Here is a 14,634-nt window from a genome sequence, read left to right on the forward strand (position 1 = left end):
TAGAGCACAGTTTTATTCTCCCACACCTCACTTCCCTCAGTCCTTTATTCTCAAGCTGAGGTGTCTACTGAGAAAAACCGCTCCGCGTCTTCCTGGTCTGCTGGGGGGTGGCACTAGCTTCGCGTCTCCCTTGTCTGCTGGGGGGAAGCAGCTAGTGCGGGGTTGCCTCACCCCGTTTGTAAGTAGGGATCCGATGTAAGTCGGATCCATGTAACCCGGGGACTGCCTGTACTGAGAAGAAGTTATTGGGTTGGGTGAACATTGACTGCAAACTTTAACAATGGACTAGACCAGGTGGAGAAGAGGAGGGTGACTAAGACATGAATAGAAGCAATGTTGCTAATAGGGATGTTAAAAATTATGGATCAGAGTAACCGTATAATTGCTAAGCTTTATACTGCAGAGCCCATAGCGAAGCCTCCCCAGAGCAGGGCTGCCAGCCCCTGCCAGCCCTGCTTCTGGGGAGGTGGCTTCGCTGCCACAGGAAAGCCTCCTCCCCACGAGTGGACCAGGCAGCCCTTGCCTGCTTGGCTCTCAGGGAGGTAGCTTTGCTTCTCTGCCACAGGAAAGCCACCTTCCTGGGTGCTGGTGAGTGTAACCAAGACCATTAACTGATAAGCATCAGCTTGTTGGTTAAGCAGTTATTCCATTATATTTTAACAACCCTAATTGTTACAGAGACTCCATATTTCCTTGGGAAATAATGTTACCATGTTTGAGAAAGTAGTGGCAGCTTGAGTTAGCAGAATTATAGATACCTATTTTCATATCGAGATTGGTTTGTCATAATAAAGTTTGTCCTTCGGGTTTGTGTCATGCTCATTAACACAGTGGTGGGAAAGAGGTGTATGGAGGTATAATGTCTTTGCCAAGTCATCACAACTATGGTGCTATCATTGGGCTGCTATGGTGGCATAGTGTAGACCAGTGTTTCTTAAACTTTTTAAGACCAAGGAACACCAAACACCCCTTTTTTTTATGAGGAACACCAAGGATTTTTGGCTTGGCGGGGGGAGGAAGGTCGGGGGAAATGGATCAGGGACAAAGTTATTGAGCAAAAAGGGTTGGGGGAAAGTTATTGAGGGAAAAAAAAGGTCACCTGTCTCATTAAGGGTGGCCATTTTGAATTCTGTTGTTCTCCGCGGCACACCTCCGACTGCCTCGCGGCACACCAGTGTACTGCAGAACACAGTTTAAGAAACACTGGTGTAAACATTTCTTACACCAATAGAATGTTTTTTCTTGTTGTTGTATTTAATCCATCTCTTCAAAACGTGTTAGCTTTTACAGTTAGGTTGTTGCCTTTACAGTAAGTGTTAGGTTGACCTTTATCACACCTGAGCCCTGGTTTTCACTAGGGCTTTATGTTGAAATAATCCCCCTAAAGTCAAATTTATAAGTGGAGCGGCCACACTACCAAGCCCGTTATTTCAAAATAACGGTTCATTTAATTCGAAATCTGTACTCCAGCTTTTCATCAGGAGTAATGCTAATTCCAAAACAGTTATTTTGAAATAGTGGTAGTGTAGACACTCCGGTCCCACTATTTTGAAATAACTACTTCCCAGAGTAATTCAAACCAATTACTCCCTAATGCTTCCTAGGACTCTAAGTTGAGGTAGCGCATCCATATTTATGGATCCTGCCTCTGACTAATTTCAAGGCTTCCCCTTAGTGTGGATATGCTAGTTCTATTTTGTTAAATAAGCAGTTAAGTTGAATTTACTAATTTTGCAATAGTTTCTTAGTGTAGATGTGGCCTGAGTAACATATTTAGATTGGTCTAATTTTTAAATATAGATCAGGCCTAAGAAAGATGAGCACTATGCAAGAAAAGTTATGCAGAGAATAAGTTTGTGAGTAAGGATGAAAGTGGTCCTGAATACTGTGTATAGCTGTATTCAGGACTTTTATGTCCAGGAGAAGAATTTGGAATGGGAAAACTATCCTTAACAGTGGTTCATGTATGTTTTGCACATGCTTGTTCATTTAAAACACTGATCATGATTAATGTTTTTCTGCTGGGATAATTGGCCCTAAATTATTGGGGGTAACATGCAAAAGCATAGCATTGGCAATATTTGAATTGTTTCAAAGGGTTGGAGTACATTTCTGATCGTGATATGTAAATGTTTTTTTTTTAAATACTGATACGTTGTGTTTAAAGTTATGTTAGCAACAATGTGATTGTTAGATGAAGAATTTTAATTTTAAGTTTAAAATCATATGTATGTACTATAGCATAATGATAAGAAAAAGAATGCTAGTGAGATTGGAAATCTTTGTTTAGTCTAATGTAAGAATGTTAAGTGCTTAGAATAATTAAATAACTAATATGTTTTAAGTATTTAGTGGTTAGTTTTTTCATGAGATATGTCAAAGTTGTATAACCCTGTCCCACTAACATGGGAGAAGGGAGAGTAAACAGTCTGTTGTGCATGTATTGTATGTCAAAAATAATACAAATATGAAGCAGTTGAACTTACTCAAAATGTTTACATTTCTATTACTTTATCAAAGTTTCTTTCTATTCATATCATGTGATTTTGTTTGATCTTTTGAAAACCAGAAAGTTTATGCTTAGTTATAAAAGTACCACTTTTTTTGGTGGTTTTCTTTTCTTTTCTTTTTTCTTTTCCTTTTTTTCCTTTGGTTTTTGTTTTTATAAAAAAATAAGTAAAGGCTATACAGTTTGACAAAAGTTTAAATAACCCTAGTGTTGCATGGGAAAAATGTTTCTTACAATCACAACAGCATGATTAAGTAGGCAATGTTTTAGAGTATATTGGCATTCAGTGTTGAATTTTGTGCACATGTTTTTTTTATTTTGTTGAGACTATCTGCATGTTGTTAAAAAGTGGTTGACTTTCTTTTCCCATTATTTCATTTTTTCTATGTGAAGACACTGTAAATTTCAGTTTGATTTCATTTTTTGTTAGATTTATTTTCCTTTGTAGTGACATTGAGAAAGGTATCTTTGGTATCATTCTTTGAATTCTTCAGGGGGTATTATCTAACTGATGAAAGAGGAAAAAAACTTGTTCACATTTGTCGCTTATTTATTGCACATCTCAGAATGATTATAATTTCTCTAATTTGCATGTTACAGAAATGAAGCAAGAACAAGAAAATATTAAATTAAAGCAAGAGAACATAAGCAAACAAGTGGTCATTGACTGAAATAATAATGTGCATGTTGTTTTCCCCCTTCTCCCTCCTGCATGCAGGGATTTGGTTTCGTAACTTTCGAAAATAGTGCTGATGCGGACAGGGCGAGGGAGAAATTACACGGCACCGTGGTAGAGGGCCGTAAAATCGAGGTGCATGTTCAAAATATTTTCCTTTTCATCTTTTTTATAAATGTCTGCTTCACTCTCATTTGTTGTTTCAGATGCATCATTGGTGTCTTTTGTGTGCTCCCCTTCCCTCTTCCCATTGTTTATATATATATATATATATTTATATATAAAGAAATAATCTGGCCTTACTTGGGTTTTTTTATTATTTTTTTTGTGATTATTATTATTATTATTCTCATTATTGCTCTTAGGTGGATGACAGAAATGGGACAAAATTAAAGCTTTAATATTTTGAAGTTATTATTTTCTATGTTTTATAAATCAATGGGTGCAGTAAATTTTTAAAAAATCAAAAGAAATCAAAAACAAAAACAAAACTGTGTGACAGACAAAGCTCGTTTTTTTTTTCTTTTTGATGCTGGGTTGATGTGGGATCCACAGTGGCTTTTAAAATAACTCAGATTAGGAGGTTATAGCAGTCAAAAAATATAAAATGAGTAAAAAATAAAACAAAAGAACTACTAAATCAGAATGTTTGAAAATTTCATTTCAAAGTAACAACCAGGCTGGTTTTTCTGGTTGGCCTGAACCATCTATACCTATCAGAAAACAAACCCAAATGTTTTTGGTACCACTGGGTCCCCTTCAACACTGCCTCAGAGTCATATTTGTTAGAATAAAAAAAAGAAAGAAAAGAAAAAAAGAGAAAAAATACCAATTGAAAATGCTGTCGTCTTTTGAGTAAGATGTTGCATATTTTGCCTTTTCATTTTCCCCCTTCGACGGTAGCGCTTAGGGCCCTCACCAAACTCTCAGTAACCATGGTAACTGTATACATACCCATGCTGGCGATGGTGCTGAATGGTAAGTGGAGAAGTCCATCTGCCGTTTCACGTATTTAGCGCTGATATACCACGTGAATTTTTTGACTTGTTGTATTAAGTTTTCTTGATGCTATATTTTTTTCTATATTGGTACGCCTGTAATTGAGTGTACGTTTTAAGCAAGCCTGGAAGGCACTGATTGGATTGAGGATATGACTTCGTGCACATCTTACTCAGATTGTTAATTCCATATTGTGTTAAATAATGCACCCTCTTTTTATCCTTTTGTTAGCTGTGATTTTAAAGCTTGAATGATTTTGTTAATTCTTGCAATGAAAAAGGCTCTTGTTCCAAGTGTTGAATGCTAGATGTTGCTTTTCCAATGGTACTTCTCTTCTAAAGGGTTATGTTGCACACTGCTAAAATTTGTTTGTCCCTTTTTTTGACATTTTATTTGTTTCCTCGTACCTTGTCTCTTCCCCCTCTACTCCACTGCATGTTCCTTCATATAAAAATATTTTTTCTGTTTTGAAATATTTATTGTTTCAGTGTTATCATGGAATACAAGCATGCTCTTAAATCTTAAATTATGCAGTACCTTTTTAATTTGCTTTTAATGTGTCTTTATTAAAGTTTAAATGATATGATGTTGCTTTATTGAAATGATTTGTAAGTTTAAATGGTTATGAAAGTAAATGTAATTATATATAGTATGATTTTGTTATGCACCTATTGCCTTTTATAAATTAAATTGCATTTTATTTTTATAAGACTAATCGCAGTAATAATGCATGCATTTAATAGTATCACAGACTGACTCTATAACATTTACTAATATAGTTTTTTATGTGCATAGGTAAATAACGCGACAGCACGTGTAATGACAAATAAAAAGACTGTCAACCCTTATACAAATGGTAAGTGCATAAGCTTTTGAGCCTTTCTTTTCAAGTCAAATGTCAGAGTGCATGCAAGTCCTGATGTTGCAAGGTGCTCCCGTGGCTACTTCTACACTACACCCCTCTGTCGGCAGAGGGATGTAAATTATACGTATCGAAAGTGCAAATGAAGACGGGATTTAAACATCATGCGCTTCACGTGCATTATGGCGGCCGCCTCTTTTTTCCAAAACGGGGCTTTTTGAAAAAAGACCCCAGCAGTTTAGACGGGGCATTTTCGACAGAATTCCCCTTCTAAACTGCCGGGGGGGGGGGGGGCCGGAGGGGGTTCTGAAAAGCCCCGTTTTGGAAAAAAGCCCCGTTTCATTTGCACTTTCGATATGTCTAATTTACATCCCTCTGCCAACAGAGGGGTGTAGTTTAGACGTAGCCTGTGAGTGGAACAGTATAAAGCCCTAATGATTTCTTGTGGCCTCTACAGGATTTCATGGTACCATCCACAGAGTTCATTGCAGGATTGAGGGCTATAGTTGGGCAAACAGATGCACTCAAATTGACTTCAGTGTGGGTTCTTAAAGGCACAGCATTCCATTGGCATGCAGTATGTTGCAAGATCAGAACCTGAATGATTAGCTGTGTTAGTATTATATAAACTGATGCTCCATATACCAGAGAATATATTTGCTAGGAAGAAATTTTTCTCTTCTGGCTTTGTGCAATGTGAATATAGCAAAAAATGAACTAATCGTGGGGACAATTTTGCTGATGGAGTTAAGGATGAAATTTTGAAGGATGTTCTTTTTGTCAACATGAGCTTCTATTTGATATTATCATAATACAGTTTACTTCAGGATTGTTGGTGTTCAACAATTTGTTGAGAAAAGACTGCAAATTATAATTGTTTTAATACAAGAAGCTAATCTCACCTAAAAATCATGTCCTTGCTGTTGATTAAACAAATGGGTACATTTTTGCAGACTAGTGATAGAAAAGTCATGAGCAGAAATGTTGGTGTGGTATTCTAGGAAGTGCTTTTTAAAGAGATTTCCCCATCCCTTTTTCAGTGATTAATTCATCAGGTTTGCCACACAAAAAAATTGTTTTCTGTGAGTTGTTTCAACGGATTAACACCTTTCAACTACAAAACTGGGTTTATCAACCATAATTATTTGTTCTGTTTGGGCTAGGGTACTTCTGCTATAGCCATTTTAAAGTAATATCTTTGTCCCTGTTCTAGCCATTAAAAATGCAAAAGAAATCTGAACATACATAATCAATAAAGGCAGGTTCCACAGCTGGCTGACACATTCTTCTGTGAAGAAACATAATGGAACTTATTTTTTTTGCATTTGAGAGCTCATTAGTGAGATTTTGTTAAAAAGTGGGGCAGAGAGAAGTGAGCTGTTTATTTCTTAGTGTCATACTTTTTCTCCCAGCACAATAAAAATAAAAGTGTTCTAAATTTGACATACAATTATCGAGCTATTTATAATCTTCCTCAAGTTCTTCCAGAAACTTTTCTTTCTTTGATGGAGTGTCTGTTTAAGTGATAAAAATGGAAAGTGTCCTTGATTGTTGCTTATTCGTATTTAAAATGTCATTTTAGTGAATCAAGCCAGACAGATACAAGGCTTGACTGGGTCATACAATAACATTTTGTTCTAAAAATCTTATTGAATATTTAATATACATGTGAACAATTCACTCTTTTGCTCAATGTTTTATGACAGAGACGGTAAAAGAAGATTTGTTATAAATGATTTTGTGCATATTTACATTCATTATACTACAAACAGTAAGAAACCAGGTTTTTTTCTATTAAGCGTCAAATATCAAATCCAACCTGAGGGATGATTATGCTTGAAGGAAAACTCAACCTTTATTATGAATGTCATCATGCATCTTAGGAACAAGTTTACTTCAGTGTCACACAGAATAGGTGTTACCTTGATTTTTAGCATTGTCATTTTTTTACATCTGAAATATAGAGTCATTAAATTGTGTTGATAAAAGCATTTCTCATATGCTTTAAAGCTTTCTTACAAGATACTTGTTTTGTGTTCTGCATTTTTAAACTTTTCTCATGATGTGAAAAATCAGCAGATAGGCGATCCCATACAACAATCTAGATTTATATTGCTTTTTTAAAATATCACATATGCATCTTTACATCCCTTTGCAAGCTGCTGGGACACCACTGTGCAAGACCTGTTACTGTGTGCCTTGATGTCACAATAAACATTCTGGGCTATAGCAATCACTATACAGTACTCATAGAAACAAAGTATAGACCTGATTTCCAGTGTCATACTTAGGGTTCCTTAAATAATATCCCCATTATCAAGCCTCCACAAACTCTATGATGATATTTGTCAATCATCTGCCTATTTATAGATACTGAATATTTATAGATATTCTCCATGACTGTAATAAAAGATACTGTATTGTTGAAGGTGCTGTGTCATCTTTCAAATGAGATGTAAAAGTTAAAATATAAATATTATGGTGATGGGTTGCCTACCAAAGTGCCTCCTGGAACTGCGGTACCACTGAGCCCACCCAACCCACCAGCCTTACAAGCTTTCTTGCAGGCTCCAGCCTGCAATTTTACCAGCACACATACAGGAAGGGACACATCCAACTGTAGTACACCTCCCTCTGGAGTATAAACCTAAAATTATAGTATCTTGTGCTACACGAGGAACTGTACAGTGTAAGTTCATGAAATTCACCTCCTCCCTCAATGTGGAGAGAGCAAGTACAATAACAGCTTTCTGCCCCAAGTTCTGACCTGCCACAGACTAATTTTAGACAAAGCAAAAATAAGTTTATTAATTGCAAAACATAGATTTTTGGTGAAGCTAAAGGATATCAAGCAGATCAAAGAAGATTTTCTAGCAAATAAACAACAACACAATCTAAACTTAATATAAAGAGATTAGATATAACAAGCAGTTTTCCCTTAATGATCATACAAGCAGACCACATACTCTTAAGAGGAAAACTGCACTGTCTTACAGCTTAGAAACCCATTAGTTCCATTCACAGGCTAAAAATCCCTTTAGCCTGGGTCCAGCACTTCCCTCAGCTCAGTTGAGTCTTTGCAGGAATCTTTTTGGGTAGATAATCAATGAAGAGCCACAAGATGTCAGTCAACTACTTTACACAGATTTTTCATAGGATAAGAACCCTTTGTTTCAAAGCTTGGTTTCGAACACCAATCAGTGGAATAATACTGGTATCCCCCGCTGGAGTCCAACACTGGGTGACCTGGTCACACGACTGTATAGCATTACAGCCGTGATAACTAGAACACTGTCTGTAGCATTCTCGGGAAGGCTTTCTGGTAGGAGATAAGCTTCCAGTGCTGTTAACTACTCCTCTTGCAGAGGTGGCTTACGCAGAGTGCTAGGAGAGCTCATGCCATGGCCACACTTTCAGCTGTGGCCGCGCTGTAAACTGTTAAGTATAGCTAAAGCCATAAACATGTTTGTAATACAGATGTATAGTCAGTGTTCCTAAATTCAGATAAAAAAAGACGTGTTCACACAAATAGGATAATCACATTCTGCAAATCAAAACTTTTCAAATGAAATCTCACATGACCTATCTTGCATTAAAATACGTCAGAATTCTGCCATAATCATACCATATAAGAACATCACTGCGAATAATGTGGGGTGCAGTGTCACAATTAAATGATGTGTTCCTCTATATGAGAGTCAGCATTTGCAAGCTATGTGTGAGGCAAGTAACCTGGAATAGTTTGTTTACATATGTAGAGATTCTTAAAAGTCCTTTTTGAACATATGGGGTTGTTTTTTTAAATATGTGTATATTTTAGTGGTAGGCATAACAAAGTCATGCCACACACAGTTTTGTCTTTTATGGACTTATATTAGATTTTTGGAGATTACATTGTTAAAAAATTATGATATACTATATTTTTGTGTGTGTCACGCAGACTTGTTACTAGTAGTTTGTTAGCAGAGATTATATACTGAATGTCATTGTCACACTCTGAGCCAACTGTAAAGCAGAACAACCTGGCGTTTAACAGATATGTACATGCAATTTGTTTTATGCAGCATTTCTTTTTTATGAGTTAGGAGTTCTTGGAAATAAAACCGTAGAAGATTCCCAAAATGGTTAATTAGTAAAGAAATCATAGTTGCTAACACAGCTGGCCAAGCACCTTTATGCTAGCAGATAGATTTTTGTTGTTGTTACTTAACCTTGTGCTTGTCATTTCTTTTGGAAATATAACTTCTTTTTTATTTTGAGTGAGATGTTTGTTAAGAACATGAATTGGACTAGCAAAGTGACTTTCAGACGTCTTTAGATTTTCTAGTTTGTTATGCTCCACATTTAATCCAGGAAGGTTTGTCCTTCAGTCTAATGCTAATTTTATAATTTAAGGCTCTAGACTGAAACACATAGGCTTAAAGGGTACACAAACCTGTATAAATGGTGTTAGAGAAGGGGTTTCAGCTATGAATGAGGAACATGCAGCGCAAGTCAGGACAGGGACATAGAGAGGTGCTTCAAAATTCACCTTCGCATTGTCTTAATTTGGGGGCTTTTGCATCCTGATCTAGTACCTAAGAATCTGAAACTACAGTCAAAGATAAGCTCAGTGAAGGGGCAACCTTGCCACTCCACTTTCCTCCAGCAATGCCCAGTATGCAAAAAATCAAGAGGAAATGTGCTGTAAGAATTGCTATGCCAGTAGGGTGTCCTCTTACGTTGGGGTGATCTTGTCATGGATAGTTATGCCCAGTATGCAGCCAGAATCCACTGGCAACCTAATTCAAAGCAAACGCACCACACTATTGCATCTGGCCTTAAAAATGGAAAATATCCTTTGATGGTGTTATGTCCATCTTCCTACCAACACTGGATAGCTGCCCATAGTGCCTGATTGCTCCCTACAGTGCACTTAACTTATATTTCTTTCAAGGAATATATGGATTTAGTTTTTCACTGTTTCAGCTTTTAGTTTCAACATGAGCGGGAGATTAGTGCAGTGACAATAAGGCAAATGCATCAGATTATACCCACTCAGGAGAATTTGTCTCATCCAACTGCTAAACCATGATTTCTTGGCAGTTCCTTGCTCCTATCACTCTTGATTAACCCATACAGTTATGGACCAGTACATAGTTCATTGAAAAGACAAAGTAAAGTTTAATTGCTGTTATTTTCATGATGAATGAAGACATCCCTGTCTTAGCTTCAAAAGATTGGATGGTACAGCCACCAGAACGGGAGTGGGAAGGAAATGAAATATGAATGACTCTCAGCTGACGGCATCGATCTGCATCTCCTGGGATTTTTTTTCCTTTTGGACAAATTGGGTGGCTATTAGCGTTAGTTCATATCTGAAGCAATATGTGTCATCCTCATTGATAGCAGATACTGAAGGACCGGAAATGCACTCAGGGCACACATATTTTTGACTGCAATGATCTGGGAAAACTTGGTGAAACACAACATTCAAAATATCCATCGGTAGCACTTAAAACCTAGGTATTCATGAAAATTCCTAGAAAACTCCACAAGAAAAAAGTCAGTAGTCACAGTGGCTCAACCAATTTCAACTTTAGATGATTACATTTTGGATAGTTAAGATATTGAAAGGTAGACTGTATGTGTTATTGTTCTTCACTATTAGTTCTATCTTATTAGTGAATAGTTTTTATAGAAGAACGGCCATCGTTTCGGCTCTGACATTCGTGAGTGTTCTAAAAGACAGTTACAATGTCTCATGCCAAAGGTGGCTACATTTCAGGGATAGATGAAGGTGATTCTAATAAGTTCCAGTTCCAGGGTGAACAGCACCTGTTCTCTCTCTGTGGACACTTCTCTCAAGGGTACAGGCAGTTTGCATACATGTCTGTCAGAGTGGAAGCTTGTGTTTCAACCCACTTTGAAACTGGATCACTGAGCTACAACACTCCCTGTTTACCAACCATATTTATTTCCATCTGGCCCAACCATATCTATCTCCAGCAAGTCCAGCTGGATATTTTCTCTGCTAGGGAATCCTTTCCAGGAGCTGTTATCAGCTAGTATAAGCAGTGTTCAAAACAGTTATGAGTTTATGAGTTAAAAATAACCAAAGCCAAAATGTATAATGTCTTAGCCAAAGCTTAGCCTTTTCTTGATAGGTTAACACGAGCGTCTTCTTAATTCAGGCGCCATCCCTCCCCTCCCCCACTCAAGCACTGAGGCTGGAGGGGGGAGGGATAGCTCAGTGGTTTGAGCATTAGCCTACTAAACCCAGGGTTGTGAGTTCAATCCTTGCAGAGGCCATTTAGGGATTTGGGGCAAAAATTTGTCAGGGATTGGTACTTGGTCCTGCTGTGAAGGCAGGGAACTAGACTCAATGACCTTTTAAGGTCCCTTCCAGCTCTAGGAGATAGACAATCTCCATTATAACCAAGAAACCTAAATTCCCACATCATATATCAGCAACACTCCTGCCCAGAAATGAAAATAATGCAAATGCCTAGTTAATTCAAGTGATGCAGGATCATAGTTTTTAAGTTCAGCATTTTGGGATGGAAAGGTCTGATACAAATATGAAAGACCATACACTCTCAGCACACAGGCTTAGGTTTTCTTTCCTTTACCTGCTGCCTCTGGATAGCTGAGATCCAAGTCATCTCATGTCCCAAGTGAAACAGCTTTAGTGGACTAAGGCCATGGCTATACTTACCCATGGATCGACGCTCCAGAGGTCCATTTTCTGGCATTTGATTTAGCAGGTCTAAGAAGGACAAGCTAAATTGGATGCTCAGGGCATCCTGTCGACTCTGGTACTCCTACTCTTTGTGAGGAATAATGGCAGTCGACGGGAGCCTTTCTCCCATTGACATCCTACTGAGGGGATGGCATCAAAGTTCAAATTAAGATATGTTGAATCCAGGTATTTGGCTGGAGTTCAGCATCTTAATTTGAATTTATCCCCTGGCCTAAGAAGAAAGAAGCTTTCGGTGGCCATCGGTTAACTGGGGAGGGGATAAAAGTGTGTGGGGGAACCTTTCATGTAACTTGTCACATTTGTTTTAATAATTGCCAGTCTTTGCTAAGACAAAGCTTGAATTAGTTATGTTCTCATACTTCCAGATTGAAGTGCTGTAGAAAAGCTGTATGGGTAAAGTTACATGACTTCTGCCTACAATGGACTGTTTGCTGGCCTGAGCCTGCGTTTTATGAGCAATAGCATTGGGAAAATATAACCTCCACTTCAGAAAAAATATTTTATATAAGGCTCAGTTTTCACCATTTATATTTCATTATGACACAGCCAGACCACTGCATATTTAAAGATAAACAGTTTAATCATTTATTCAACATACAAATTCCATTAAAACTACAGTATCCTGAAGTAACAACATCATACTCTCATCCATAGAAAATTAATGTGTATTAATATTATTGCTAAATATAATATTAACTCAATCCTTTTCTGTTGCTGTTTTGTTTGATTTCTGTAGGCTGGAAATTAAATCCAGTTGTCGGTGCAGTTTATAGTCCAGAATTCTATGCAGGTAAGAGTACCATTGTACTTGTTAATTTAATCTTGCTTTGTTGATTAAAAAAACAAGATGTTGTTGTTGAAAGTGTCCAGATTGTTATAAGTTGATGTATTTTACATTGCTTACCAATCATTAACAGGTTTATAAGGAAGGTTTTTACCAATAACTGAGCAAATTAAAATATACCCTTATAATACATTCAAATATGACTTAATTGCTATTCCATAATCGATAATATAAATCTGTAAAATACACAATAGTATTTGTATTTTATGTACACTTTTATTTTACAAGTTTATATCATCAACACATTGACTTTTTCGTAAGGAGTGGTTCATACTAATATTTCCTTTGGCAGCAGCCCTACGGGTACTCGTGGTGCTGCCAGCCCTGCTGGTGCTTATGGCCCCACCGTGAGCTCTGCAGCCCCCTCTCTTCCTGGCCCCACCAGCTGTGGGCTCAGCGGACCCTCCTGTCCTGCAGATTCTGGCAGCCCTGCCAGCTTCCTGGAGCAGCTGGCTGCAAGCTCTGCTGTGCCACTGCCCCGCAGTCTCCGGTGCCCCCATTGGCTTCTCTGTCTGTGAGGTCTGGTGCCTCTTGTGCTCTCCTGCCCCACTGGCTACACTGGCCAGCTCTGCTTCCAGCTGCTGGCACCCTCTGGTGCTGGGATTTTCTAGTCCAGCAATATCAGTGGTCCAACAGGACAATGGATGTTGCTGGACCAGAGAGTCCCAAAGCACAGAAGTTCTGCCTGTACTTGTGGAATCCACCTTTTATCTATCGAATCTGCACTGTGGCCAAGTTCTGCCCTTGGGTACGTGGACTCAGATTTCATTGGAATCAGTGGGACTGTGTTGCATCCATCTGGATGCAGAATTGGGGCATAATCAGTAACGCCTAGAAAACGTGCTGTGCTGGCATAACTTAAACTCTAGTTAAAGCCTGATTGAAAGCCCACTGAAGTTAGTTTGAGTCTCTTTGAAGCAGGCTCTCAGAGCACAGCTGACGGTTATTCTGAAGAGACTGTTGAAAGTAAGTAGTTGACATGCAAAAGGCAAACAGTCACCGTGACTTTAAAAGATTCCATTTGGAACGGAAGTCACATGAGTCTAAATTATTGTAGGTAACTCTGTCCTCATCTTTCCATATGCCTGTTTTCACCTGCTTTTGTATGTATATGAGTATAGGTACTGGAACTGGAAGTGTGGGTGGTGCTGCAGAACCCACTGGAGTGGCCTAAGGAATAGGGCACTCACTTGCAGAGCACAGTGTGGATAGCCAACACAAGCTGCTCCAGGGATGGACCAGGCTTAGTGGTTTCCATTATAAACAGGGTTTCAGTTTGGTTCAACAGCTCTCCCCACTATAAAAATTATCCCAACACCCCTGTTTGCGTATGTCTACACTACAACGTTAATTCGAACTAACTTAGTTTGAATTAGTTAATTCGAACTAAGCTAATTCGAACTAATGGATCCAGACTAAAAAACTAGTTCAAATTAGTGTTTTGCTAATTCGAATTAGCATGTCCACATTAAGTGGACCCTGAACCGGGCTTAAGGATGGCCGGAAGCAGTGCCGGCAGGGCATCAGAGGAGGACTTAGAGCGTGGAGATGCTGTCTCAGGCTAGCCGAGGGCTGTGCTTAAAGGGTCCCGACCCCCACCCTGGACAGACAGTTCTCAGGGGTGCCCCGCTTGCAAAGCAGTCCTGGCTTGGATTGCCCGGACTACCCACACTGGGCACATCACACCACTCAGACATCAGCCCGGCTGCACTTGCCGCAGGCTGCCATCTGGGGAGAGGCGGCAATTGGGGGGCTGCAGGAGAGCTTCCACACCCAGAAGCCCACAGAGCCAGCCCAGTCCTCCCCATCGGGGACTCGTGCCGCATTCCTCCCTCGCCTCCTTCCACTTACCCTTCCCTAGCCCCTCTTCTTGATGTACAAAATAAAGATAACGTGTCTTCCAAAATGGAATCTGTCTTTATTGAACAAAACTGGGGGAGACTGGGAAAAGGAGGTGGGAGAGGGGAAGAGAGAGGGTGGGAGAGGGGAGGGCAACTACAAT

General features: G+C 38.8%; 1 protein-coding gene across 14 annotated transcripts in view; it reads left to right on the forward strand.

Annotated features, from left to right (window-relative positions):
* Positions 1-14,634, forward strand: part of RBFOX1 (RNA binding fox-1 homolog 1) — a 2,643,423-nt gene that overhangs the window by 2,501,035 nt on the left and 127,754 nt on the right. For 13 of the 14 annotated variants that reach the window (XM_014574331.3, XM_014574332.3, XM_014574335.3 and 10 more), the window contains 3 exons: positions 3,228-3,320; positions 4,980-5,040; positions 12,525-12,578. In XM_014574331.3, the coding sequence (XP_014429817.2) occupies positions 3,228-3,320; positions 4,980-5,040; positions 12,525-12,578 (208 nt within the window). The remainder of the gene's footprint in view (positions 1-3,227; positions 3,321-4,979; positions 5,041-12,524; positions 12,579-14,634) is intronic. The other variant, XM_075899258.1, reaches the window with a different exon arrangement.

Source organism: Pelodiscus sinensis, chromosome 16 (assembly GCF_049634645.1).
Source record: "Pelodiscus sinensis isolate JC-2024 chromosome 16, ASM4963464v1, whole genome shotgun sequence".
NCBI lineage: Eukaryota > Metazoa > Chordata > Testudines > Trionychidae > Pelodiscus > Pelodiscus sinensis.